This window comes from Haliotis rufescens, unplaced genomic scaffold (assembly GCF_023055435.1).
Source record: "Haliotis rufescens isolate VD_foot unplaced genomic scaffold, xgHalRufe1.0.p SCAF_18, whole genome shotgun sequence".
NCBI classification, from domain to species: Eukaryota; Metazoa; Mollusca; class Gastropoda; order Lepetellida; family Haliotidae; genus Haliotis; species Haliotis rufescens.
Genome location: NW_025963868.1, coordinates 8,223,259 through 8,250,809, shown reverse-complemented (window position 1 = coordinate 8,250,809; position 27,551 = coordinate 8,223,259). Strand labels below are relative to the sequence as shown.

The 27,551-nt window shown below is 40.3% G+C and overlaps 1 protein-coding gene across 2 annotated transcripts in view; it reads left to right on the top strand.

The window, feature by feature from the left end:
- The window catches only part of LOC124149679 (deleted in malignant brain tumors 1 protein-like), a 54,175-nt gene extending 39,413 nt beyond the window's left edge, over positions 1-14,762 (top strand). The window contains exons 7-19 of one of the 2 annotated variants that reach the window (XR_007221835.1): positions 4,472-4,638; positions 4,962-5,109; positions 5,449-5,618; positions 6,014-6,256; positions 6,624-6,884; positions 8,461-8,607; positions 8,777-8,807; positions 9,789-9,868; positions 10,452-10,496; positions 11,649-11,717; positions 12,892-12,944; positions 13,842-13,889; positions 14,488-14,762. Coding sequence is in view for 1 of the 2 variants with exons in the window: in XM_048398167.1 (XP_048254124.1) it covers positions 4,472-4,638; positions 4,962-5,109; positions 5,449-5,618; positions 6,014-6,256; positions 6,624-6,884; positions 8,461-8,607; positions 8,777-8,807; positions 9,789-9,868; positions 10,452-10,496; positions 11,649-11,717; positions 13,842-13,889; positions 14,488-14,534 (1,456 nt within the window). In the remaining variant the exon portion in view is untranslated. The remainder of the gene's footprint in view (positions 1-4,471; positions 4,639-4,961; positions 5,110-5,448; positions 5,619-6,013; positions 6,257-6,623; positions 6,885-8,460; positions 8,608-8,776; positions 8,808-9,788; positions 9,869-10,451; positions 10,497-11,648; positions 11,718-12,891; positions 12,945-13,841; positions 13,890-14,487) is intronic. The other variant, XM_048398167.1, reaches the window with a different exon arrangement.
- Positions 14,763-27,551: the final 12,789 nt, after the last annotated feature.

Genomic DNA, 27,551 nt, shown 5'->3' with positions numbered 1-27,551 from the left:
TTACTGATAAAACATATTTTAACTTTTTCCTTCTAACCATATTTCCAAACCATTCCAAACCATTCCAAGCCATTCCAAACATTTCCAATTTTGGAAATATGCTTGGAAATGTTGCCATTCCAATTTTGGATTTTTTGGAAAGATCGATCTTTCCAAGCTTTGGAAATGTTGGAATGAGCGATCTTTCCAAAGAAATCCAACGATCATTCCAAATTGGAATGGACGCTATTTGGTCTTGTGTTGATTATGGTTCATCGAACGTTGTTTGGTAGTATTATCCTTCGGAATTGAAGGGATGTTTACACGGGTGCCACCATGATCTTCTGGTTTGTCTACTTTATCCTGTAGCATGATACCATGGACAGTATGAACTGAACTAATTCCAGTTAGATTGTTCAGCAATTGATCAAACTTATCAAATCCGAATTATGTGTGTTGACAATAGAGTTGATGTTTCCTGTGCCAGCGCTGTTTCCAGTGCAAACGTGTAGTTCTCACAATGGCCCATTCGGTTGAGCATTGTGATCAACCGCTCACTTCTGAACAGGTTGTGAAGTGTCATGCATATCAACACATGCTTTGGGAGTTTCTACTCTCCGTTTGTTACTGCATTACAGGTATCTTGTCCTATCAAATGTACGTGTCAATATGATTTAGATGTGTGGGTGGCTGTTCTATCTGTTATGATATACTTTATGAACTTCTCAAGCTGAGATGGACATCACTATTGTTTCGAAGATCCTGAGCAGATGGTGGCAATTTCAATTTGTTTGGTTGTGCGAAGGTGTCTTGTGCAGATAACTTCGAGCTTCTTTGGTCATATCTGAATAAGCGAGTTCATAACAACATTTCTGACGTCAATTTCGAAAGAGAACACTGTATAGGTTTGAAAGGTTCCACAGCTGTTCAACATACAGAAAGACAACCTGCCCTTGTATGTATAGTGTTTCTCAAGCTTTCCTTTGTGGTTTTCACCATGGATGTTTGGATTTGGAAACTCAGTTAGTTGCAAACTATCAATATACATCTTACACAGATCAGTCAGTTTCAACATCGTCTTCTGCTGTAGGATATCCATGTCAATAACTTTACTCGCAACATCAAAAGCTATCTTACGGGCCTCTGTGATTTTCATTTGTCTCGATTTGTCCAGAAGTCGGTGTGTACTTCACTCTACACGACTCGTGGTACTTTGCTTCACAGGCGAACAAGTTTTGCCCTCGAATCCTTGTGAGAAGTTTTTCGTCACCACTTTTCTAGGCCGTCTCCAGTACGGTTCTCCATCGATCATATTGAAACTGTCCATGTTCCCTTGACCCTGAGTTTCTTCCACCCTTCTGAATCGCAGCATATGTAGTCAAGAGTAAACAATACATGGTCTCCTGAAGATCTCCTGCTTGGTGTGGAACTTGATGGCCAGTAGGGATCAGAGTGTGACGAGAGGCGATTGAGATTCAAAGTCAATCGTTGGTAACACTCTCTGTGGTGTCCATGGTGTTCTGCTGCAGCGTCTAGTATAAGTTCAGATGTCTTTGTCATTTGATAAACACAGCCTGGGGTTGAGATAGTAGTCTCTTCTCGCGTATCTCTTTCAATTTGGTAAGTCTGTTTTTAACATCCTTCATGGCAGATACTGGTTGGAATGTTCCATATTGCAATCCTGGGACGTGGACAATGCATACTGGCTTTTGCTTCACCTCCTCTTCACCACTTTGGCCACCCTCCAAAGTTTGGGTGGTGGCCCAACTTCCTCACCCATCTCCAATGCGTCTCTCGTTTCAGACATCACTCACATCACATGACATCACACGAGTTGACATCAATCTAAATAATGAGAACAATATTATACATTATCTAGGCATACAAATGTGTAATTGTATAGATAATCTTCATCCACTTATGTAATATTAAACAAGATATGGTTGGTGATTACAACTGAAGAATATAGTAATCCTAACTAACCCGATGTGTTGAGTTGCACTATGAAAAACAACACTTAAATATAGAATATAGTGAATGGCTTGGACAATATGAAATCTGAAACATGCACAAGAATAGTAACGATTAGCATGATTTCATGTAATATAAGCATACATAGAAACATATTATAGATACATTTCTATTCCGAATGGTGATATTTGGGTTGGGGTATTTGTGAGGAATTTGAATTCCGATTACTTTATTTATTCAAATGATATTATCTTAATTGTTGTTGCAAGTTAAAGTTATTACCATAAGGTTGTTGCTTGTAATTGTTCGTGTAAATTACTACCATATATATTTGCTTAAAATGAAATTGTCATAACTTTTACTGATTCACGTGGAGCGAATAAACACAATTATGCTATATTAACTAAACATTTAATAATTAATACAATTTCCATGATATTCAAATAGAAATGGCATCAATACAACCAGAATAACTTCAACGGTCTTTTGATTTACTACATACAAAGCCTTCTGAGGTCCTGTTTTGCTTGGTTCGAAAATGAAGCATACAAATGTGTAATTGTATAGATATTCTTCATCCACTTATGTAATATTAAACAAGATATGGTTGGTGATTACAACTGAAGAATATAGTAATCCTAACTAACCCGATATGTTGAGTTGCACTATGAAAAACAACACTTAAATATAGAATATAGTGAATGGCTTGGACAATATGAAATCTGAAACATGCACAAGAATAGTAACGATTAGCATGATTTCATGTAATATAAGCATACATAGAAACATATTATAGATACATTTCTATTCCGAATGGTGATATTTGGGTTGGGGTATTTGTGAGGAATTTGAATTCCGATTACTTTATTTATTCAAATGATATTATCTTAATTGTTGTTGCAAGTTAAAGTTATTACCATAAGGTTGTTGCTTGTAATTGTTCGTGTAAATTACTACCATATATATTTGCTTAAAATGAAATTGTCGTAACTTTTACTGATTCACGTGGAGCGAATAAACACAATTATGCTATATTAACTAAACATTTAATAATTAATACAATTTCCATGATATTCAAATAGAAATGGCATCAATACAACCAGAATAACTTCAACGGTCTTTTGATTTACTACATACAAAGCCTTCTGAGGTCCTGTTTTGCTTGGTTCGAAAATGAAGCATACAAATGTGTAATTGTATAGATATTCTTTATCCACTTATGTAATATTAAACAAGATATGGTTGGTGATTACAACTGAAGAATATAGTAATCCTAACTAACCCGATGTGTTGAGCTGCACTATGAAAAACAACACTTAAATATAGAATATAGTGAATGGCTTGGACAATATGAAATCTGAAACATGCACAAGAATAGTAACGATTAGCATGATTTCATGTAATATAAGCATACATAGAAACATATTATAGATACATTTCTATTCCGAATGGTGATATTTGGGTTGGGGTATTTGTGAGGAATTTGAATTCCGATTACTTTATTTATTCAAATGATATTATCTTAATTGTTGTTGCAAGTTAAAGTTATTACCATAAGGTTGTTGCTTGTAATTGTTCGTGTAAATTACTACCATATATATTTGCTTAAAATGAAATTGTCGTAACTTTTACTGATTCACGTGGAGCGAATAAACACAATTATGCTATATTAACTAAACATTTAATAATTAATACAATTTCCATGATATTCAAATAGAAATGGCATCAATACAACCAGAATAACTTCAACGGTCTTTTGATTTACTACATACAAAGCCTTCTGTGGACCTGTTTTGCTTGGTTCGAAAATGAAGCTAGACGGGATCGCGAAATCGCGACTCGAGAGTACCTCCACAAATATGATAAAAACAGGTCGTGCATCCCTACACGAAGTTACAGACCAATAATTCCAACTGTTTTTGAGCAGTCACCTGGGGTACTTGCGTGCATAAGAGAAACTGCGGCAATAAAGAAAACTGAGAAATGAGCTGCGATTAAGTATTTATGTGTCACCAAATGAAATACACGAAGCTATGAAAAGCGAGCTTGTGTCTTCAAGCAACCATATGTTGACACCATATCAGAACCTGACCCGGCAGACAATATCCATGGATCTTTGTGATCAGTGTCAAAGAGGGTGTTGTCAGTTGACAAAGTCACGGCTTTCTGTGACAGTAAGAACAAAATCTTGATTGACTCTCTGTGAAGAGATTCAGGCTATCGATGGACAATAATATGGCAAAAAAAATAATTTTACATCGGTTGTATCTTTAAAAGACACACGTGCGTGTCCTCTGACATGTGAAACACATGTACTTATTACTAACGTGGCATCGCCTAATCCGTTATTTTTGTCATCATTGTGTGAGCTGCTTTCGATTTCCTAATTTACGATCAGAGAAATGAGATTCGAATCATAAGTATACCACAAACAAATTAATTTTTTAGGAACGAAATGTATATTTGCATATATAAACATTTTATCAATTGCCTATCTAATATTTGAAAATCTAATATTCAGTATTGGGGCGAGTTACATCGCCTACACAAAGACATCAACACCTCCAGTTATCTTAGACAAGGTTCAATGTCTTGGCACAGAACTCTCCTTCAATGAATGTCTGCATTATCCTTGGGTTAATGTAAACTGTTCTTCATCGACTGTAGCTGGAATACGTTGTCCCTCTGGTAGGTTTCAATATGATTTAATAATATCATAGCAATTAATTACTAAAACGTCATAACAAGGTGATGAGTGTGTTGTCTCAGGATTGTGACGTTCGTTCCACATTGTCACAATGTTTGGTGAAAGCTGTGACGTCTTTACATGGTGAGTGCTGCCTGCCTTTTGGCCCAGTGTAAATTATCACTTAAAGACATGGAATAGTGTTGAATATTCCTTAACAGTAGTTCCAATAAGGTGTTCCTCAAGTAAGTCTTACATTGATGCAAAATTGACAAAGGTAATATTATGTGATATTTTTGTAATGTTTGGTACATTCTGGTTCAAGCATATTCTCAAATACGCTTGAATTCGACAATTCGTGGACGTGGTCGGGTGGAAGTACTTCACAACAATGTCTGGGGAACAGTTTGTAGAGGGTCGTCGTTTTCCTCACAGGAGGCACAAGTCGTGTGCAAAATGGCCAATTTGCCTTGGTAAGTAGGTCTATTGAGGTCTTTGGGGGGGGGGGGGGGGGGGGAACGTCTTACCTTGCCATTTTAGGAAAACATAAATTCTGCTTTTGAACTTATACCAGGTGCTAAGGGAACTAAAATTGTAAACCGTCTGATTCACAGAAATACATCTATTTAGCTATTTGTATTCAATGTTTTGTCTTTGTTTGTATTGTTAATGTCATCTACATAAGCTTACTCCTTAGTATGACATTCTAAACATATTTCGCTTAAGAAGTTTAGACGAATAAATCTTAATATGACAAACACTGTTCAAATGAGTATAGGAATCATCACGCAACCTGTAGAGTTCTTTTATAGGACAAGCGCCTATGTGACAACGTCTTACGGGCCAGGTGAAGGGCTTGTTTGGATGAGTAACGTCAACTGTGCGGGGACCGAGACCTCCCTAGACGAGTGTTCCCACACTCGTTGGGGAACAGTGACAGGCTGTTCTCACAGTAGTGATGTTGGCGTGGTATGTCTTGGAGGTGGGTTTAACACAATAGTGATGTGGGGGTGGCATTTCTTCGAGGTGGGTTTGATACAGTAGTGATGCGGGTAGCAGGTGTGTCGTGGAGGTGGGTTTGACACATTAGTGACGTGGGGTGGTATTTTGTGGAAGAAGGTTTAACACAATAGGGACGTTGGGTGATATGTCGTAGAGATGGGTTTGATACATTAGTAGTGAGGGGGGTGGGGTGAGGGTGGGGTGAGGGTGGGGTGGGGGTGGTATTCCATTGAGTTGGAGGTGAGAAATATACATAATAGAATTTTTTTCATGAGAAATATCTAAACTGACTAAAAGGAACATGGTGTATTTGAATAAATAAGTAGACTCATAATAAGATTGTTTGCATATTGTATACGTGGTCACATCTTTCAGCCACCCTACAAATCCACCTGGAACCAACAGGAAGTGTCCTTAACGTCCCCCTTGGTCAGGTGATCAGTGTCGTGTGTGTGGTCGACTACTCCAACTCCCCGGTCACTTCGTTCAGATGGACACACAACGGACGTTCCTACAATGGACAAACCTTAAGTAAAACAGTAACATCCAAGTCGGACTCTGGCAGTTTAGAATGCAGTGCAGGGAATGTGCTAGCCTCTACTCAAATCAACGTTCTGTGTAAGTCATTTACGATTCACGAAAAGGGAATAACGAGGGTTGCAATTTATGCCAATACAAATGAAATCCCTTAGTAGCTCATTTTACGAAGGTATGAAAGTATATTTCTGTGACAAACATAACAAAGGCGTCATATGAATTTCGTGTTTTCTCTTCAGTACAATAATAATGTATGGACATTTAACAGATTCTTTATTGAATGCGGGAGCGTACACCTGCCCCGTGGGTATGTACATCGGTAGTCGTGAGGTACGGTAGTGTAGAATGTGTGAATGTCAGTTTTTAGTCTTTATGAAATGAAAATTCTAGTGTTTCTTATTGCACGGAATATGTCACTTAATTGTGGATTGATCATTGATTTCTTCAGACCCGCCAGTGGTACATCTGGAACCAGGCAATGACACCCTTGATGCCAGTGTCGGTGAAGACCTCCGTGTAGACTGTGTAGTAGATGATGCCAACCCTAGTGTCCACACATTCCGGTGGTCTCACAACGGACAAACAAGTACTGGTTCTACGTTCCTCAAACGTAACATAACCCATTCTGACCAAGGGAAACTGACCTGTACTGCTGATAATGGACACATGATGACACCCGGACGAGCAGTTGCACATGTTAACGTTCGATGTGAGCTACGTCATTAACCTATTATAAGTTTCTTTCTGTAACAATGAGGTGCAATCTTATACCTTGCTACAAAAATCTGGCGTCCAGCCTAGAGGTCTTCATTGGTAAACATGTTGGAGACGTAACTGCTGTTTGTGTCGTGCACGAACCCAACCACTCTGTCACCTCCGACACATGATACCATAATGACAAAGTTAGTTATGGACAAGAGTTGACGAAGCATGATTTATCACGTCTAATGCCAGGAATATGTCCTGCTCTGCTACTAAAGGGAAGGGAACATAATTCGTGATGATAAAGATCATTGTCAGTGCATGTATGTACTTGGTATTTAGTGTTTTACTTAGTAGTGGGATAGCCCCATCTATCAGTGAGACCGATTGACTGTCATTAGATATTTGCAATACATATAGAACTAAAGGTACAATATTAAAAAAGGATGCAAGGAAAGATTTGTTGAATATAACCTAGCATTTTCCTGTATATTGCCAACTCCATTTTTTTAGCAATATTTTTTCTGTAAACAATAGCAGAGGGGACTCTTAAGTCTGAGATGAAGCTGAGAACAAGTCCACTTTAAGTTTGTGAGTGAGTGAAAAGGTATACATCTGGTGGTAATTATGGATACAAAATATACAAGAAGTGTTAATTTCAATCAATATGCACACAATATCTATAAGGAAACGTTTAATCTACATAAGAATACGACTTTTAGTGTAATAGATATAGATGGCTTTCATTTCTGTTTTGGAAATGGCCGTTCCTCGATAAAAGTTATGCGCTAGAGATTGATGATTGTCAATCTTATTGCAGTTCTATTTTAATATGTATGATGTATATCGGAGGCTGTTTTGACCATACAAAATATGATCTCATCATGTTGGCAAACTGGAATTATCATAGCTGTACATGTTGTACAACATACATTCTTGGTAACTGGTTGATTGGCATTCTAGAAGTTGTTAAGTAGAAAACGTACAACTTTATGGATAACAATTTCTTGCTTTATTATAATCCAATCAGCTTGTCACAACTGTTTGATCCTTTTAACAATTATCCTTAATGTACACCTGACTTCTTTACCCGTGTGCGTCATTACGTGTGTACTATTTGTTATTCTGACTGTTCATTTAGCATCATTCAATTATCTGTATGCTACCTGTTATGTATTATCTGTCTTTTGTTGTCAATGTTATTCTGCTGCCTATCTAATGTCATGGATATGTGTCCCTATCAGATGGTTGTTGTCACTCGAGCTTGATAACAGTGTAAGATTCTACATAAACATATCGCTATATGCTGTAAACCAGAAGTTGTTATCCACAGAGTTTACGTTTTCTTACCTAAATTCAGGATGTTGTCGTCACTGACACAATAAAATACAATGTGGCATCGGTGGAGCAGTGTCTAAATTTCTTATGGACCTTAGACCTACCAAGAAATAATTCCATATTTGTGTCTGTGTAGACGACGAATTACATAGATGAATGTCTGATCAAGATATAAGTTTAACATGCTTTCGTTTATCTGGAAAGCACATATACATACTTTCATTTTGATAAACCTTTTGTCTCAGTACAAGTTCCGCCGTTGATCGGGAGTGAAGACACTATGAGCAAGAATCAACTGATTGCCATTGTTACAGGATCTGTTGGCATTGTCACCATTATCATCCTCATCGCCGTCATTATACACCTGAAGAGGAGTCTGCATGCTGCAAAACGTACGTGCATCTGTGGCTCAACATAAGAGCGTCAACCGCAGGTGCCATATACATTAATACACAACGTCTATAATGTTGTGCACATATATCGAATGATTGTAATTTCTGTTGACTGAAAATAATGTTGGAACAGCTATGTTTTGAAACTGGTATGCTTTCTCATTTCCAGTTGAGGACAAACCAAACGAAAGATCAGACAGGTTGGTGTGATGTTTAATGCGGTTATCAAGCTTATCAATAACGCTGTTTAATCATTCTAAAATGCTTCGCTAAAGGATCAAAGGCATCGATCTTTCTGTAGTACTGTGATGCAAGATGGTGCATCTCTATTTTGTGAAACAAATTCTCGAATTAAACTTGAAGTTTAAAGTAGAATATTATTACCTGTAAGGAAATATGACAAAATCATATCAACCATCTCTCACGCTGCACGCTTAACCCAAACACGACAAGGCTGACTTTGTCCCACCTCATCTGCAGAAACAACATACTGACCATCATGTAGAAACCAGTGAAGATCCGGGGTAGAATAGGTCTTCAGCAACCCATGCTTGCCGTAAAAGGCGAATATACTTGTCGTAAGAGGCGACTAACGGGACCTAGTGGTCAGGCTCGCTGGGTTGGTTCATGCATATCATCGTATCCCAATTGCGTGGATCCTCATGATATCAATCACTGGATTTTCTGGTCCAGACTCGACTATTTACAGACCGCCGTCATATAGCTGAAATATTTCTGAGTGCGGCGTTAAACAACCAACCAACCAACCAACCAACCATCATGAAGATAACTTATATACACACTTGTTTGTTAACATCGCAAACATAACACGATCCCCAAAATGTGAAGGTATATTCATTCCCGTTCTGAAAGATGATATCTTGTTGTATATTGTGAGCCACAACATCATAGCTGGTAAAGTGGACATAATTTATGGAAAACAACTTCTTTAATTACTGTAAAGGCGACGTTCTGTAAAGGCGAGGTTTCGGTATAGATCATTATACCGTTGTGAAGCTGGTATTTACAAATAACACTTTGTTTTGATATTAATCCCATGTAATGTTAATTCCTCAAAGAAACAGGAAAGCCTTAGGCTTTGTGGTCTTAAAGGCATGATAAACAAAATCATGATTACTGTTATGTTTGTCTTTAAAAATCTGATTGTGCATTTATACTAGAACTGAACAAGCGCGCAGGGCAGATGAAATATCCGCAAGTAACCAACAGATTTACGAGACGATGGAGCTGTCAAGTGGAGGTATGAACACAAATATTACACCAAAACAGATATAATGTCGACATACCAAGTGATCTGAGAACCTTAATTATAATGTGTGGGAATGATTTAGGTTTTCGCATCTCTTAGCAATAATCCTATATTCCAGCTATCTCTCGGTGTGTGTGTGTGTGTGTGTTGGGCGGGATCACATGAAATGAACTTCACACATTCTACCAATGTGGGGCATCACACCAGGGCCTCGAGTATAGGCTACCCCACGAACCCCAGCTATAACGTGAACATGTATACATAAGTATCTCACTGACTGAGACTAAAGCCCAATGTTAACATAGAGAGTTATTGTAACAACGGTACTATGATTCCAAGCTTGAGTAAGTTGGAGCTATTCAGTATTGCAATCAGAATGTTCCAGCTGTCCGGTGCTCTGTGAATACCAAACCCGGAGTAGGTATACCAGGAACTTGAAGCATGATCACAGCTCCAAACCATCAGGTCTCTGAACCATGTCACCGAAAATGCCGAAAGCTTAGTTCTCAGAAAGTTGCAAACAAGTCACTGCCTTTTACTGAGTAAAATCAGAAAAGCATGATGTATTTTCCAGGTGCTGAGAATACCTACTGCCATTTTCAGATGACACCAGTGAGAGGTAATAACACTGATCTGCAGTTACCGTAATCGACGTAATCAGCGTCCAGGGCGCTCTCAAAATTAGAAATAGGGGGCTCTTATTAGAATATTATTTTGGTAAAAAAAAAAACAGAGTTGAAAGATACATTTCGTGGTTTATGCTGACAGCCTGAAATGTTCATGTACGGCAGATATATTTTTCTGAAATTGAATAATTAAGGGTGCATATAACACACGAGTGCGTATTGTACGCGAATTTATAAGTCTGGTGAACATTGATCAATCGGAAGGGGTGCTAATTGGGATGGTTCACTAGCCAATATATTAGCAAATGCCGCCGTGGGCGCTTATTAGAGCGGGACGCTTATTACGTCGAATACGGTACTTCATGTTTAAAATCGCATCTTTAGGTCATTAAATTTTGTTCATTAACGTTATGCCAGTTTCTTAATTCCTTGTTTGATGTAACCTAAATAGTCAACCGCCAGGCAAAGATTAAGCATTACAACAAGACCATGTCTCTTCAACCTCAACACGTTCTGTGTCTTTGTAATAATGAGACGTTATTAGTTAAGGATAAGGAACAAAACCTTTCTTCTTCAAAACAAGCAGGGGAATATGTTCCAAGGCATTTAAGTTGCCTCACTGTGATGAGTTGTGTCACTTAGGAATACGAGAAACCTGTGATCGTTGGTTCGAATCTGAGGTTCGCCCTGGTTCTGCTGATCAGTTTGCCAACACCATACCCGCCCTCGTAGGTTCCGTCTAAGACCTGAATTATTTCGGGTTTGCCTGTAAAATCTACGTGCCATGACATTACTAAATGTAAGCGAGAATACCCCTTCCATATCCAAGAGTCGACTGTACGACTCCGACTCTATAATGAGCACGTGGTTATAAATCACTATTAAATACGGTAAACTACGGTTATAGCGAACTCAAAGGGACCACAAATTCTAGTTCGTTATAACCGTAATTCATTATAAGCATATATACAGCAGAGATACAGCAAATGGCAGGGACCTACAAACCAGTTCGTTATATCCACCAGTTCGTTATAAGCGTGTTCGTTATAACCGCAGTTTACTGTAGTGATCATGATGATACCAGTTGTTCCATGTGGTGTTACTCACTCACTCTCCAGACATAACACAACGTTCATATGTTCCAGATGACGACCCTGACCAAACATACGACAACCCAGGATTTGCAGAAGAAGAAAACTTAAAGGAAACAAGCGGTATTATGTCGCCGTTTGAAGCATTAGGACTAACCTAATTTGAGTTAAGCAATGGCCCTCGTTATAATGTGGTGCATTATCAGGAGTATTTGGCCCTTTTCTGTCAGTGAATGTAGCTCTTCCTACACAAGAATGGGTTACCATGTGTCTATTACATACACAAAGCAGCCACAATACAGATCAACTGTCTAAGAATACGCAAATCGTACATGGTATATATACTCTGCAAAAATAGAAACGCAAAAGTAGAAAAAGTGTAACTATCTTACAAGGTGTTGCCGATATCCATACAAAATTAATTCACAAAACTGAATTCGTATTTTCTGCATTGATTGGCATTTATTTGATAAAATGAGGTACTGCATACATTTTGTGAAAAGGTGGAAAAATCGCAAAAACACAACCACGGGAGAGCCCGGCACCGACACGCACCGCCATGAAATGCACGTGTAGCATCACTTGTCGGGTTATAAAAACGTTGGGTTTTCATTTGCATGCCATTACAATCTGACAACAAGGGAACAGCGAAAACATGACACGACTGACGGAAGCCCAACGCAACAACGCCATCGCACGACTAGATACAAGCGATTCATCTTCGTAGCACCAAGCACCATTATAAGACTGTGGAACCGTTATAAGACATACGGGACAACACGTGACCTTCCCAGATCCGATCGACCACGTATGACTGCAAGAGCACTGGGTTGATTCATACGTCACTTACGTGAAAGAACCCCCCTGGCCACCTCTACTGAAACGGCAATACCAGGATTGCGTAGGCTATCAGCTCAGACTGGGAGGAACCATTTACGCACTGAAGGTATTTGCGGTAGACGACCAGTTAGAGGGGCCATTCTGACGGACCTGCATTATCGGCTGCGACGTCAACGGTGTCAAGGTAACAGAGTATGGCCGCAAAACCGATGGAAACAAATTTGGTTCAGTGATGTGCCACGTTTTATGCTTCCCTTTTGCGTTTCTTTTTTTTGCAGAGTGTAACTCGAAATATAAAGCAATTATACGTAACAATATGCATTTATTTATCGTCTTTTAGAGACTAGCAGAGTGTCTATTTAATATCATAGTGTTGAGACATTAGCCCCTGTTGGTCATGGACATGTTTACATGTAATACATGTACCTGTGTATATAGCATTCTCTGTGTGTTGCAGGAACTGTCGCGGATGCCAACTTGAACTGAGCGAAAACATTCGTCAACAGAGAGGTAAGTAGACGCTGATTGAGAACATACGTCAAATGAATAGTGCAACCATATCCATTCACGTTTATATATGCTCTGGCTATAGATGATTCCTAACTATTCATTTTAGGCGGATCACGCTAAACTGTCAAGGCAGAATAATGTCAAATTTTTATCACCAGGGCCTATGTTCTTGAAATCAATGGTGACCCAGTGATCTAAACAATCGCAACATCATTAGCTGCTTATGTCTGCGGGGTCGTGAATTCCAGTTTCCCCCATGGTTCTTGGTCCATAGCATACATTGTACATAACTAAAACGTTCTGTGCAGCTATGCCCCGCGACCCTTCGATACGACCTCGGGTTCCAGATATGTTCCGGTCATCATTACTTTTACTGAGGTTGTAAGCGTCAATGGCCAGGTTGATCTCGGTCAGTCAACCCACATTCATCTGACGCAGCATGGTAGAACTGAAATACATTGAGGTAGTGTGCCCCATACTCGCTCACTCTATACCAATGACAATGTATTGTAGCAGGGGGCGAAAGTGAGCCAGACTTTGATTTGGTGTTTTAGATGACAGTCGATCGAGTATCCATGTAACATGCATGGCTGGTTACACTTTCACCTAAATTGTTTGATAGGCATTACTTAGAAGTTGACGGATGACAAGATAGACACAATTTTATTGGATAACAACTTCTTTAATACTAGGAAAAGCGACATTTCGGTACAGATCCGTAAACCGTTGTCAAGCAAGACTAGATCTATACAGAAACGTAGTATTAAAGAAGTTGTTATCCATAAAAATTGTGTCTATCTTGTACACTTTAACCGTCGGACATTGATCTAGCTTTCGACATCACTCAAACATACAGCTCGCTCTAACACCCCATCTGCTTTTTCTTTCATACTCCAGGAAAAGAAAGGGAAATGAGAAAAGCAGAAGGACAGGCGTACGATGATGGTAGGTCGAACAATTAGACCTGAGGTTTGAGCTTAAGTAGCATGATGAATGAAACAACAACTCAATGTTCTAGATTTCACATATGATAATTTTAAAACAGAAGAACATCAATATACATTGGTTTTAGTGAACTCATCTCTGGCGCTACATTTCAACTCACTCACGCTCTAGTCCACCAACTTTCTGTTGTAACAAAAAGACAATTGTTGACCTACTACAGGCAACGCTGTTGCTATCACAAGAATAATGACGACAATAACGAGAAAGAGCGTATTAGATGTGGGGAATCGAACCCGGGCCCTCGGCGTGACAAGTGAACTCACTCAGCATTATATTTAGGCTACCTCACGTTCCTATGGCCTCGTTGAGTGAGTGAGTGAGTGAGTAAGTGAGTTAGTATGGTATTACGCCGCTTTTAGCAATACTCCAGCAATATCACGGCGGGGGACAACAGAAATGGGCTTCGCACATTGTACCAATGTCGGGAATCGAACCCGGTTTTTCGGCGTGACGAGTGAACGTTTTAACCACTAAACTACCCGACCGAGACGCAGTTCTACTAAAAATAATACATTTTACTATGTTGTCTTCCTCACAGAGCCAGTCTATCAAAACACCAGCGGCAGCAACCAGGTGGCCATGTAACTATTGATACTGATGTTATGACCTGGGTACCTACCTGCGATTATGTTTTTAATTATACATTAATGTTGTCCATGGTAGTTATTAATAATGTATCGTGTATATATTTCGTAAAATATTTCTGAATTACAAACATCACAAAGTGATGTATGTTATGCCAATCCTCATATATTCTTGTCATCCTCAGCGAGCAATCTGTTATGATACACCTACAATAGCTTGAAGCACACGTATAATACATAACATACGCTAGTTTCATGTTTTCGAGCATTAAGTATAGTTGAACACCATCGTTTCACTTTGACTGTGAAGAACATCTGTTCATCTGTGATGTGGTAACACCCTGATTGATGTATTTCTTGGTTATTCACATATTCACAGACGTAGCAGAGGGCCCATACACTCAATATTTACAGTAATTATCATATATTTACATCCCAAACGTTAGGTCATAATAGCTTTATGTAGCCTCAGCGTTCTGTGTTAATAATTCAGAGGCAACTGCTACGTTGTCCGTTGTGTAATGCATTCATAACTTCCCATTGTCGTACACATAATATATACTCACCGCCAAAAGAAACATGTTGATCACTATATGAAGACTTACCCATATTAAAGAGATTGGTTTGATCCACAAAAAGAACATACTAGTATATTGGTTGATCCGATGCTCATGAACGCATCACATGTGAAGTCATAGATCCAATACTCGAGATGCAGAGTTAGCGTGTAAAATTTGGAAATCATGTACAGCATATCGTTGTAAGAATAAAGACACTCTGTGGTTACACTTGACTGAGTGTTAGTTTTGTCATTAACTGGTACACATTGTCAACATATCTTCTTAACGTACATACGAGGGCTGGTGAAAAATGTCTAAGCCTAACAAAGAAATCCAACAATTGTAAAAGTGTTCTAAATTATATTCTTCAACACAATCTCTCTTCTTTACAATACACTTCTCAGTGAGGCTGTTCAATTCCAGACAGGAAGAAGTTTTGTGAAGCCACCTTGAAAAACCCATTCACGGCAGCTTTGAGATCATCGTTGTCGTCATAGCGCTTTCAACGAAGGTGTTCTTTCACTCCAGGAAATGGATGAAATCACTTGGTGCCAGGTCTGGTATGGATTTATGGAGGGTGGGGAATCTCTTCCAACACACATTGTCGCACAGCAGCCTTTGCAAGTCTAGAGGTATGAAAAGAAGCATTTTCATGAAGAAGTAGTCGATATGCAGCCGCGCATTCGTCCTCAATTGTGTCTGGTCGGGGTATCCAGAGATAGTCACTAGAAGATGAGACCACTGAGTTTTGCAAAAAACAGCTCCTGCTATCACCAGTTGTTCACTCAGTGTTTGGACTTTTGAAGTCCGACAGAAACAATGTGGAGATCCAACAACAGAGAAGGCGAAGGAGAGGCCTGTGACTATCATGAACATTGGCATCAGGCTTTGTCAAATAAAATGTTTTGAAACTTGCGGCTGTTTGAGATTCGAATACAATTATGAAACCTAAACTTGTCATCTACGACTGGGGAGAATGAAGGTTTCATTGTTCTTCAAAAGAGTCATTTAGATGTAAGTTGAATATAACTATGAATACTTTTGTCGTATCTAACATCGTAAGTGGTTGCATTTATTTTGAACATTCAGATCGTTGTAGTCTATTGGATAAAGAACATAGAGTATATATAACTATCCCAATTAAAAAAAGGTGAGAGCACTTTGATAACTGTCCCTCCCAGGATAATTTGAAGAATGTCAATATTACTCGAGCTAATGAAATGTGGTACAATGAGGATGTCCATATAGCAAAACAACATCGTCGGCGAATGGAGAGAAAAATGCGCTCGAATAAGCTGACTGTTTCCAGACAGATGCATGTTGCTGCACGTAATGCTGTTACGCTGCTCATTCAACAGACTAAAAGGTCATATTTCAATTCTCTGATCGATAATGCTAAAAACCAAAAGGACATCTTCAGGATAACAAATCGACTTTTGTACAAAGGAAAACCACATGTGTTACCAGATGATGACACAACTTATGAAGAAAAAGCTGAAAACTTCTCCAGATTCTTCTCAGATTTGTCTTATCAGAAAGAACATTGCAGACCTTCCTTCAAAACCTGTACAACCCAATCCAACGGATACATTATATCCAATGTCCACAGATCAATTACATCTTTTTCATCTGACAACAGAGACAGAGATCAAACGAGTCATCGGTGACAGTCCAGCGAAATCGTGCTCCCTGGATCCACTTCCAACTTGGCTGCTAAAAGAGTGCCTTGACGAGTTCAGTCCTGTCATTACTCGCATTGTACATAAATCACTCGAGGAATCCTGCGTTCCAGATGATCTAAAGTATGCTCTTGTCACACCTTTGATCAAAAAACCTCAGTTGGATGCAATTGAACTGAAAAATTACCGTCCAGTCTCCAACCTCTCATTTATATCTAAAGTGATTGAACGCATTGTTGTGAAGAGGCTGACGGATCACGTTACTAAAACGGGAATGGCAGAATGTTTACAATCTGCATACAAGTCCGGTCGCAGTGTAGAGACAGCACTAATCAGAGTACAGGGTGATCTTCTTCGAGCTGTTGATTCTGATGGCGGTGCTTTCTTAGTGCTACTCGACCTTTCGGCAGCGTTCGATACTGTAGATCACGGTATTCTGCTCAGAACACTAAAACACCGGTTTAATGTGACTGGGGACGCCCTTTCATGGGTGACATCATACTTTTCATCTCGCTTTCAGTTAGTGCGGATAAAGGATAAACTGTCCGATAAAGTGAAGCTTGCATATGGCGTCCCCCAAGGTTCGGTCTTAGGACCAGTGCTATTCACCATCTATACATCTCCACTTGGTGATATTGCCCGACATCATGGAATACTTTTTCATCTGTATGCAGATGACACACAACTGTACCTGTCCTTTAAACTGAATCAACTTCACTCAGTGCAAAAATCCCTTCAAAGGTTGCAGACCTGTATAGATGACGTGAAGAACTGGATGCTGACAAATTTTCTCAAATTAAACTGTGACAAAACTGAAGTTCTCTTTATGTGCATGAGAGATCTCTCAGATCAAGCTGCCAGTCCCTACTCTCTGTGCCTAGTGTTAGAACGGCGACTTTTGGAGGTCGGAGTTTCGCCAAAGTTGCTCCTGAGCTTTGGAATAGGCTGTCATTGGATATCAGGAACATTGACAGTCCTACTTTGTTCCGATCAAGACTCAAAACCTATCTTTTCACCAAATCTTTCTTGGAGTATTGAGGCTTTGTGTTTTCCTAGCTGTGTAATGTCTCTTTTTGTGTGTAGACTCAAATGAAGCGCTTTTGGAGCAGTTCTTCGAACTGGATACCAGCGCTATATAAATCTGTAGTTATTATTATTATTATTATTATTATTATTATTATTATTATTAATGCTTGTACATGTATGAAACTAAATCTACGAAAGATCTAGAAAGTTTTTTTTATTTCTAAATAAATACACATTCACCACTTGACAAAGGGTGGAATATAATTCGAAAAATCAAAGATAAAGGTTGGCAATGTGCACACATCTGCTATTTACGACCCTACGTCTCAAAAGAATCACAATCTACAAGAAAATATAACATCTAAACTATAAATCTGATATTTCAGAAAATTATTACGAACCATTTTCCTTCAGCGAGTGACAGGCCCCATGATGCAGCTTATGTTGTTGAATTGTTTGTGTTTGAATATGTTTCTAGACACATGAATTTACACACTAATTATGAAATTATCTCTGTATCGATTAACAACAAAGGTAACTAATGTTCGTTCGTTCGTTTGTTTGTTGTTTAACGCCGCACTCAGCAGTATTCCAGCTATATGACGGCGGTCTGTAAATAATCGAGTCTGGACCAGACAATCCAGTGATGGACATCATGACCATGATCGATCCACGCAATTGGGATACGATGACATGCATCAACCAAGTCAGCAAGCCTGACCACCCGATCCTCTAGTCGTCTCTTTCGACAAGCATGGGTTGCTGAAGACCTATTCTATCCTGGATTTTCACGGGTGGGGACCAATGTCATGAATGTAGCTACGTTAATATCCCAAGATGTTTGGTAAATCAAAAAGTGTATTTTATCGCCTGTGCTTCCAACGAGACTTGGCCTAAAAACCGAACCTAGACAAGATCGTATCATTACATTTATTGCACTACACATTAAATTCAAATCAGCTGTTGTGACCCATTGAAAATGCAGAGAAAACAAAGATTGGGATGAGCTAGTAAACACCAGGGACGGGCTGTGAGCAAATGGCGTTACATCATGTTTACAAATGGTTTGTCTCCGATTCACAGATGGAAGAAAACATTGTTGGCGACGCAGCGGCGACTTTCAAAGTTCCAATCGGACACAAATCAATATATAACTTAAATTTCTATTAAATACAATGAAGTCAAACGTTCGTAATAATGATGATTGCGCTTTCTTGGTTGCTAGACTACACAATTTTTCAGTGTATGTACCCTTCACCTGATGTCAGAACGTTGTCTCACGATACTTGAAAATGTATCCTTGTTTGTGGCAATGATATAAATTACATATTTGAATTTCTCCGTTGTTGTTCATTTAAGGATTGAAGTTGTATTTGTTGACGTTCATCAGCTGATGCACGAAGCGCTTCATGGTAAATATGCTCACGTGAGGCACTGTCTTCATCAGCTGGAGAACGTCAACAAATATAACTTCAATCCTTATATTGACAGATTCATTAATCATAACAAAACAATCCATTAAACATCAAACTTTACAAACGGCAGAAAATGGCGGCTACCGCAATGTTATTCGCTTGAAATACAAGTTGCACCCAGTAAAGTTAGCTTTGGAAAGAAATCCAGACCAGGCATATGTTGAAAATTGATACATATTAACGTTCTGTGAACTTTTGGTGTATGTTTGAGTCATACCACAGCTGCCGATGACGCGGATTACCGCTTGAGGCGACGCGGTTGGATTTCCCGAGGCATTATAGTGTGGAGCTCGGTGGATTCTTTTGGTAAGTCGAGCATTCTCTGTCATAGCTTCGAATGGACGCTTTATTTCGGTGACCCGACATATACATGATCTGTCTGGCTTCAAAGCCTGTATCATTAATAGCCTAAATCGATGTCGCTCTCAGCTTTCCCTAATTATTTTAAATGTTATTTTTAGACATTGAGGAATTCCCCTAAAGTTGTTCTGTATGTCTCCGCGCGATGGACAACGTAATCACGTGACACACTGACGTTCATCGGGAAATAAACGACAGTCAGCTTGGTAGTGTTCACCTAGGCGAGGTCACCCGCTTCTGTCAATTTTTATTGTTTTACGCCAAACTCAACAATATCTCGGGAATGTGACGACGTTCTGTAAATAATCGAGTCTGGACAAAGCTAACCAGTGTTTTTCACACGTAGTCAGGACACAATGACACGTAGTCAGGACACAATGACACGCTGCCAGGACACAATGACACGTAGTCAGGACACAGTGACACGCTGTCAGGACACAATGACACGCTGTCAGGACACAATGACACGTAGTCAGGACACAATGACACGCTGTCAGGACACAATGACACGCTGTCAGGATACAATGACACGCTGTCAGGGCACAATGACACGTAGTCAGGACACAATGACACGTAGTCAGGACACAATGACACGTAGTCAGGACACAATGACACGCTGTCAGGACACAATGACACGCTGTCATGACACAATGACACGTAGTCAGGACACAATGACACGCTGTCAGGGCACAATGACACGCTGTCAGGGCACAATGACACGTAGTCAGGACACAATGACACGCTGTCAGGACACAATGACACGCTGTCAGGATACAATGACACGCTGTCAGGGCACAATGACACGTAGTCAGGACACAATGACACGTAGTCAGGACACAATGACACGTAGTCAGGACACAATGACACGCTGTCAGGACAAAATGACACGCTGTCAGGATACAATGACACGCTGTCAGGGCACAATGACACGTAGTCAGGACACAATGACACGTAGTCAGGACACAATGACACGCTGTCAGGACACAATGACACGTAGTCAGGACACAATGACACGCTTTCAGGACACAATGACGCGTAGTCAGGATACAATGACACGTAGTCAGGACACAATGACACGCTGTCAGGACACAATGACACGTAGTCAGGACACAATGACGCGTAGTCAGGACACAATGACACGCTGTCAGGGCACAATGACACGCTGTCAGGACACAATGACACGCTGTCAGGACACAATGACACGCTGTCAGGGCACAATGACACGTAGTCAGGACACAATGACGCGTAGTCAGGACACTATGACACGTAGTCAGGACACAATGACACGCTGTCAGGACACAATGACACGTAGTCAGGACACAATGACACGTAGTCAGGACACAATGACACGCTGTCAGGACACAATGACACGTAGTCAGGACACAATGACACATAGTCAGGACACAATGACACGTAGTCAGGACACAATGACACGTAGTCAGGATACAATGACACGCTGTCAGGACACAATGACACGCTGTCAGGATACAATGACACGCTGTCAGGACACAATGACACGCTGTCAGGACACAATGACACGTAGTCAGGACACAATGACACGCTGTCAGGACACAATGACACGTAGTCAGGACACAATGACACGCTGTCAGGACACAATGACACGCTGTCAGGACACAATGACACGTAGTCAGGACACAATGACACGCTGTCAGGACACAATGACACGCTGTCAGGACACAATGACGCGTAGTCAGGACACAATGACACGTAGTCAGGACACAATGACACGTAGTCAGGACACAATGACACGCTGTCAGGACACAATGACACGTAGTCAGGACACAGTGACACGTAGTCAGGACACTATGACACGTAGTCAGGACACTATGACACGTAGTCAGGACACAATGACACGATGTCAGGACACAATGACGCGTAGTCAGGACACAGTGACACGTAGTCAGGACACAATGACGCGTAGTCAGGACACTATGACACGTAGTCAGGACACAATGACACGATGTCAGGACACAATGACACGCTGTCAGGACACAATGACGCGTAGTCAGGACACTATGACACGTAGTCAGGACACAATGACACGCCGTTAGGACACACTGACTCGTAGTCAGGACACAATGACACGTAGTCAGGACACAATGATACGCTGTCAGGACACAATGACACCTAATCAACAAAGCCTGACATCATCTGATCGATTCAGCCGCATCTGACAGACATATGTTGCTGTGGTCCACTTCTCGCCCGGAATTCCTCCATGCATCTCATTGGAATGTATGTGAATTGATTGGTAAATCTCGGGCTCCTCTATCCTTCTTTGTAATTGTGATTTTATGAAGTCAATTATTTCTGGAATGTATGCATGTATGCTTATATGTGTGCCTGTGCGATTGAGCGTGTGTGTGTTCGTGTGAGCGTGTGTTTGTGTACATGTCACAAACTGTCATATAATTGTGATGGTAATTGTGTTTTTCCCACGTGAACGTGTTTTATGCATAACCCAGCATTTCGTATCACAAATACAAGAAAAGAAGCTAACCAGAGAAAGCGACTGTAAAATCATGAACAATGTCAGGGGAAGTAATTCTTCCTGGCTTTTCGTGGAATCCCGTTGTCCCAGTATCGCGTCTCACAGGACAGTATATTTCACACAAGATACGTTCATGCTCAAATATCTTGATTTACCGTATTCCTGTCACCGTAAATCAAGTAACGTGATTTGGACACGGACGATAAGAAGAGTCATGTGTGGTGAGAGTAGCAGCTGACGTCCATACAGAAACCGACCCGTGAACATCCAGGATAGAATAGGTCTTCAGCAACCCATGCTTGCCGTAAAAGGCGACTATGCTTGTCGTTAAAGGCGACTAACGGGATCGGGTTGTCAGGCTCGCTGACTTAGTTGATGCATGTCATCGTATCCCAAATGCGTGGATGGATGCTAATGATATCAATCACTGGATTGTCTGGTCCAGACTCGATTATTTACAGACCGCCGTCATATAGCTGGGATATTGCTGAGTGCGGCGTTAAACAACAACCCCCCCCCAAAAAAAACATATAGAAACCAACATGTTGTCACGGTTGCTAGGTTGCATGTCGTAGGTTTGATGTCCGATCAAACTTGAAGACGAGGGAAACGGGATATTTTGTGTCTGTGCCGTAGGTATCCCATCAATCAGGATTAACTCCTGGCATGCATACATTGTGTGAGGCCTGTACAATAACTGAAATACAGCAACAAAATTAATGTATTCACTCACAAACATACCTTGGAAAATGGTCTTGAGTAACGTTTGTTTTAACTTTCTGTCTGCCATATCGTGGTACAGTTCACAAAGATTGGGCTGGACAAACATGACATGATCATGATCAAGTCGCACCAGCCCTGATTCATTTGTAAGGTGGATTCAGGAATGTATTAGACGATGATACCTTGGATACACTGTGGTATCAACTATTACACACTGACACATTGGATGAATTGTGATGTCAAGCATACCTTGCATACATGGTGGTGACAAGTATTCCTTGGAGACACCTTGGTGTCAGGTATTACACACTGATACCTATATGCATTGTGGTGTCAATTACGGCCCCGTGGTATCTTGGATGCGATTTATTCATTTGTCTGATTCAGTGGAGTTTATCTCTGTTTTGACCAAACTTTAAAGCGATATCAAGAACTATACTCTCTAGACGATACTGTGGTTTCTCACTGCTTGTAGACCCACCCATCAACACAAGTTGCTCGACTCGTTTGATTTCTTCTTACGTTGTGCAGTCCAAATAGTTCCCGAAGGTTGGTTTGTTGTTTAACGCCGCACTCAGCAATATTCCAGCTATATGACGGCAGTCTGTAAATAATCGAGTCTGGACCAGACAATCCACTGATCAATATCATGAGCATCAATCAACGCAATTGGGATTGATGACGTGCATCAACCAAGTCAGCAAGCTTGACCACCCGATCCCGTTAGTCGCCTTTTACGACAAGCATAGTCGCCTTTTACGGCAAGCATGGGTTGCTGAAGACCTGTTCTACCCCGGAATATTCACGGGTCGGTTCCTGAAGGAGAGGCAATTCGTCTTAAAAAATAATGGCGTCATTTAGCCTTTCTTATAAACATTGATGCGTCGACGTCTTTGGGATGCCAGAAACAGACTCAATACATTGATGTTGGCAGTTCATTGGTCAGAATGACGTTCAGCGTCATTACATTTTGTCTCTACAACCAGAAAGTATTGCTGTACGCAACAGTCGAATCCAATCATTTTCTCTGGACATCACATAGGACTGTATGTAAGGGTATAATATATCCTACACTTCTGCCCTATGAGTGTGGGTTCGAATCCCGGTTCGCCCCGATTATGTTTTTAGGTTTGTCAGCACCATACCCGTGCTCGTGGGTTTCACCGAAGTGGTAAACGTCTGAGACCTGCATCACTTCGGGCTTTCCTCCCACATTAACTGACACGCCGTGATATAACTGGAATAATGTTAAAAGCGGCGTTAAACCCAACTCACTCACTCACTCACTACACTTCTGCAAAGAATGGAGTGATTTTTAGAATTGAAATGTTTGTAGATACAATTGGAAACATTCTTGTTGATGCCCGATCTCTGCTGGCTGACACAAGACGAACACGTGAATTCAGGATACAGGACAAGTTTTGAAATGTGTTTTGTAATACACTGTGTCATAAGGAAATACTACATGAAGATGTATTCGAAAGAAATATGTCCTCCAACTTCACAGAACATTTGTTGATGATGTTTGTATTTGTGTGTCTGTTTGTTGTTTAACGCGGCATTCAATAATATTCCTCCTATAAGACGGCGGTCTGTAAATAATCGAGTCTGGACAAGAAAATCCAGTGAATGACATCATGAGCATCGACGTACGCAGTTGGGATACACCGACATGCATCAACCAAGTCACCGAGCCTGACCGCCAGGTCTCGTTCGTCTCCTCTTACGACAAGCATAGCCTCTTTACGGCATAAGTTTTCATATTTTTAGTGTGTTTCAATGAAGTGAGTGAGTGAGTGAGTTGGGTTTAACGCCGCTTTTAACATTATTCCAGTTATATCACCGCGTGTCAGCTTAATGTGGGAGGAAAGCCCGAAGTGATGCAGGTCTCAGACGTTTATCATTTCGGTGAAACCCACGAGCACGGGTATGGTGCTGACAAACCTAGAAACATAATTGGGGCGAACCGGGATTCGAACCCACAATCATAGGTTTCTTGTTTCAATGTAAGTGATCATTTGATTTATAAAACTGTTTCCACTGATATGTACGTGTGATCACTAATCAATCTAAGAAAATCAATCACTCCAGAATCATCAGCTGAAATATCTTTACCTTCAGATATCGGATCTAGTAAAGAGCTTGTCGTTTTAGAAGTAGGTTCATATATAAAATTGCGTCAACATTTCCTGTCTCAGCGAAAGGCATTCATCCATATCTCCGACAATCACTAACTTACATGTGTTATAAGGTTAAAAATACATCTCAGAAACTAATGATAACAAATAGAACCATTATAGCTGCAATGAGGAGTTGCATTACACTGCAAACACGAAAACGTCGTTTTTTTCCGTATATGGTCATTGGACGGAAAAACGACTAAAAATTCATTAAAATTGATTAATTGGTCAGCGTCTAGAAAGTGTCCAGAAAAGGGTCGAGTTTTTCAAGCGTAAAATGGACGGAAAAACGATGCTTTTTGCTCCGCCTTGTACAACTGTTAACGGCCAATCAGATGGCGCTGGTCCCCCGACGCACGTGATGTCCAAAGCTTCCTTTCGGAAGCTTTAGGTTTCGTATTTCTGGCATGCCTTGCTCTAGTATCTGTCGCGCGCAGTGCAGCGAGATTTGCTGATAAGCTAGTTTTAGGATATGTTACATGTTAATGGAATTCAGACACGCGCCAAGAAGTCAAACCAAACAATGTTACTAAGTTTATTGTGGTAACGGCTATGTACAGTTACCCCTATCGGATAATGGGTTGTGTTTCATTTGGTTATAACAATAACTAATTTTTTAATGAGAAGTTTACAAGATTTACGACTTGGACGCGAGGTCGGTCACATGACTTTTTTTCACGTGACTGTATTCTTGAAAAGGCGTAAACACTGACTACTTCCACATTCCTGGGGAAAACCCTTGGAATTCCCTGGTACGAATTCATACAGAAGCGTGGTTGCAAGCCCATTTAAGGATACCCTCGCTACAACCCATCCCAGAGAGAAAAAACACGAAAAAAAATCCAAACTGTCGCAGTGACAATTTACAGAAATCTATGAATTTACCTTAGTTTCTATTTGACACATCTTCACAATCACCTTTCAATGATCGGCCAATTGATCAGTGATGCCAAAGGCTTGAAATAGCCACAGGTTAATTAACAACTTCGAAAATATCTCCCGTCACGTTTATCGTGTCGGCCATTTTGACGTATTGTACTTGATGTAAATGTATTACGACGCTCTGTCACTGTAATTGACTTACTGAGGTAATTCTGTAAAAGATCTTCTCATCTAATGAGGATATTGTTTGGAATATATTTCTTGTAAACATACTAAAACATATGTTCCTCGCTTTGGGGGGAACTATTTTATTCCGGGGTGGCCCATTAAATCTAGTAGTAAGTCAAAGCACCATGCGTGATCTGTTATTTTATGTGTTTAAATTACGATTTGGGGCGTTAATAAAATACACTGACGCAAGTATATTCTATTCAAATCAATTGGATAATTATGCTTTCTTTTACATATTACATAACATCACTGCACAAAATATGAACAGTTGCAGTAACACACTACGGTAATCGCATTAAACACCATTTTCAACTGTACAGTATTTCAGTATTTCAGTTATATCATGGTGTATCAGACTGATGTGGGATAAAAATCCGAAGTGGTTCAGGTCATCCAATGGGTGTTCGGGAAAAGGTGAGCGTATCCTGCCACACAAGTGGCACCCGTCACAAACACATGTAAGGACAAGTCAATTGTTCACCTGAACAAAGCACGGAAACACACAATGATGCCCGTCCTCAGTTTTACCGAGCATGTAAATTAGTTTGTCCGTCAAAAACATGGACGAGTATAAACGATATGTTCATTCACGTAATACATGTCATACATTTGACAAAATGTATTGACTCGGAGCATTATTGTTAATCACAGCGTATGCAGTTGAACTCATCACCCATCCCATTATTGATACCCTTCTTGAAGATCTATGAAATCAGAAGCTGCAACACTCTATCTTTTAACTGGATTGTCAGACTTCTATTTCATTACTCAGTTTTATTTGCACGGATTACTATGGAAGGGACATTGTCTCGTTGTCGCATTGTCGCATTGACGCCTTTACAAAAACAAGCAAAACGTGTCAAAATTAACAAAAGCGCGACAATTGGCCATTTGTCGCATTGTCGCGTGTTCGCATTGTCACTCTTTGATAATCCTTTTCTTTATTTTACAAAATGGCGACGATGTCGTAACGCGACATTTTCAAGGTCAAAATATGTCTCGTTTTCGCATTGTCGCCCCATCACAAATGTGTATAAAAGGCGTAAAGTTCAGTTATTGTTACAGTTAGGAAGTTCAACCTGATAAATATACGTCTTGAAATGAAAACACAAGTCCGTCCACGAGTCCATAACGTTTTATTGTGAGCTCTTCTCTAAAAGTGCTTAGTGTTCAACTCCCAGTTCCAAACACGTAGTACCTCCTCAATAATCCACATACCTCCAGTACTAGTGCAGTGGTCTTCCGGAAGATCTTACTCTTGACCGTATTAGACAACTGACGAGTGCACGCCTGACCTGTGACCTCGTTGCAACCCTCGTGATGTGTTTGCCGAAGGGAGAGTTGTAGGAAATGTGTGCTCCAGCCCAGCGCAGAGCTCGCGACACACTGT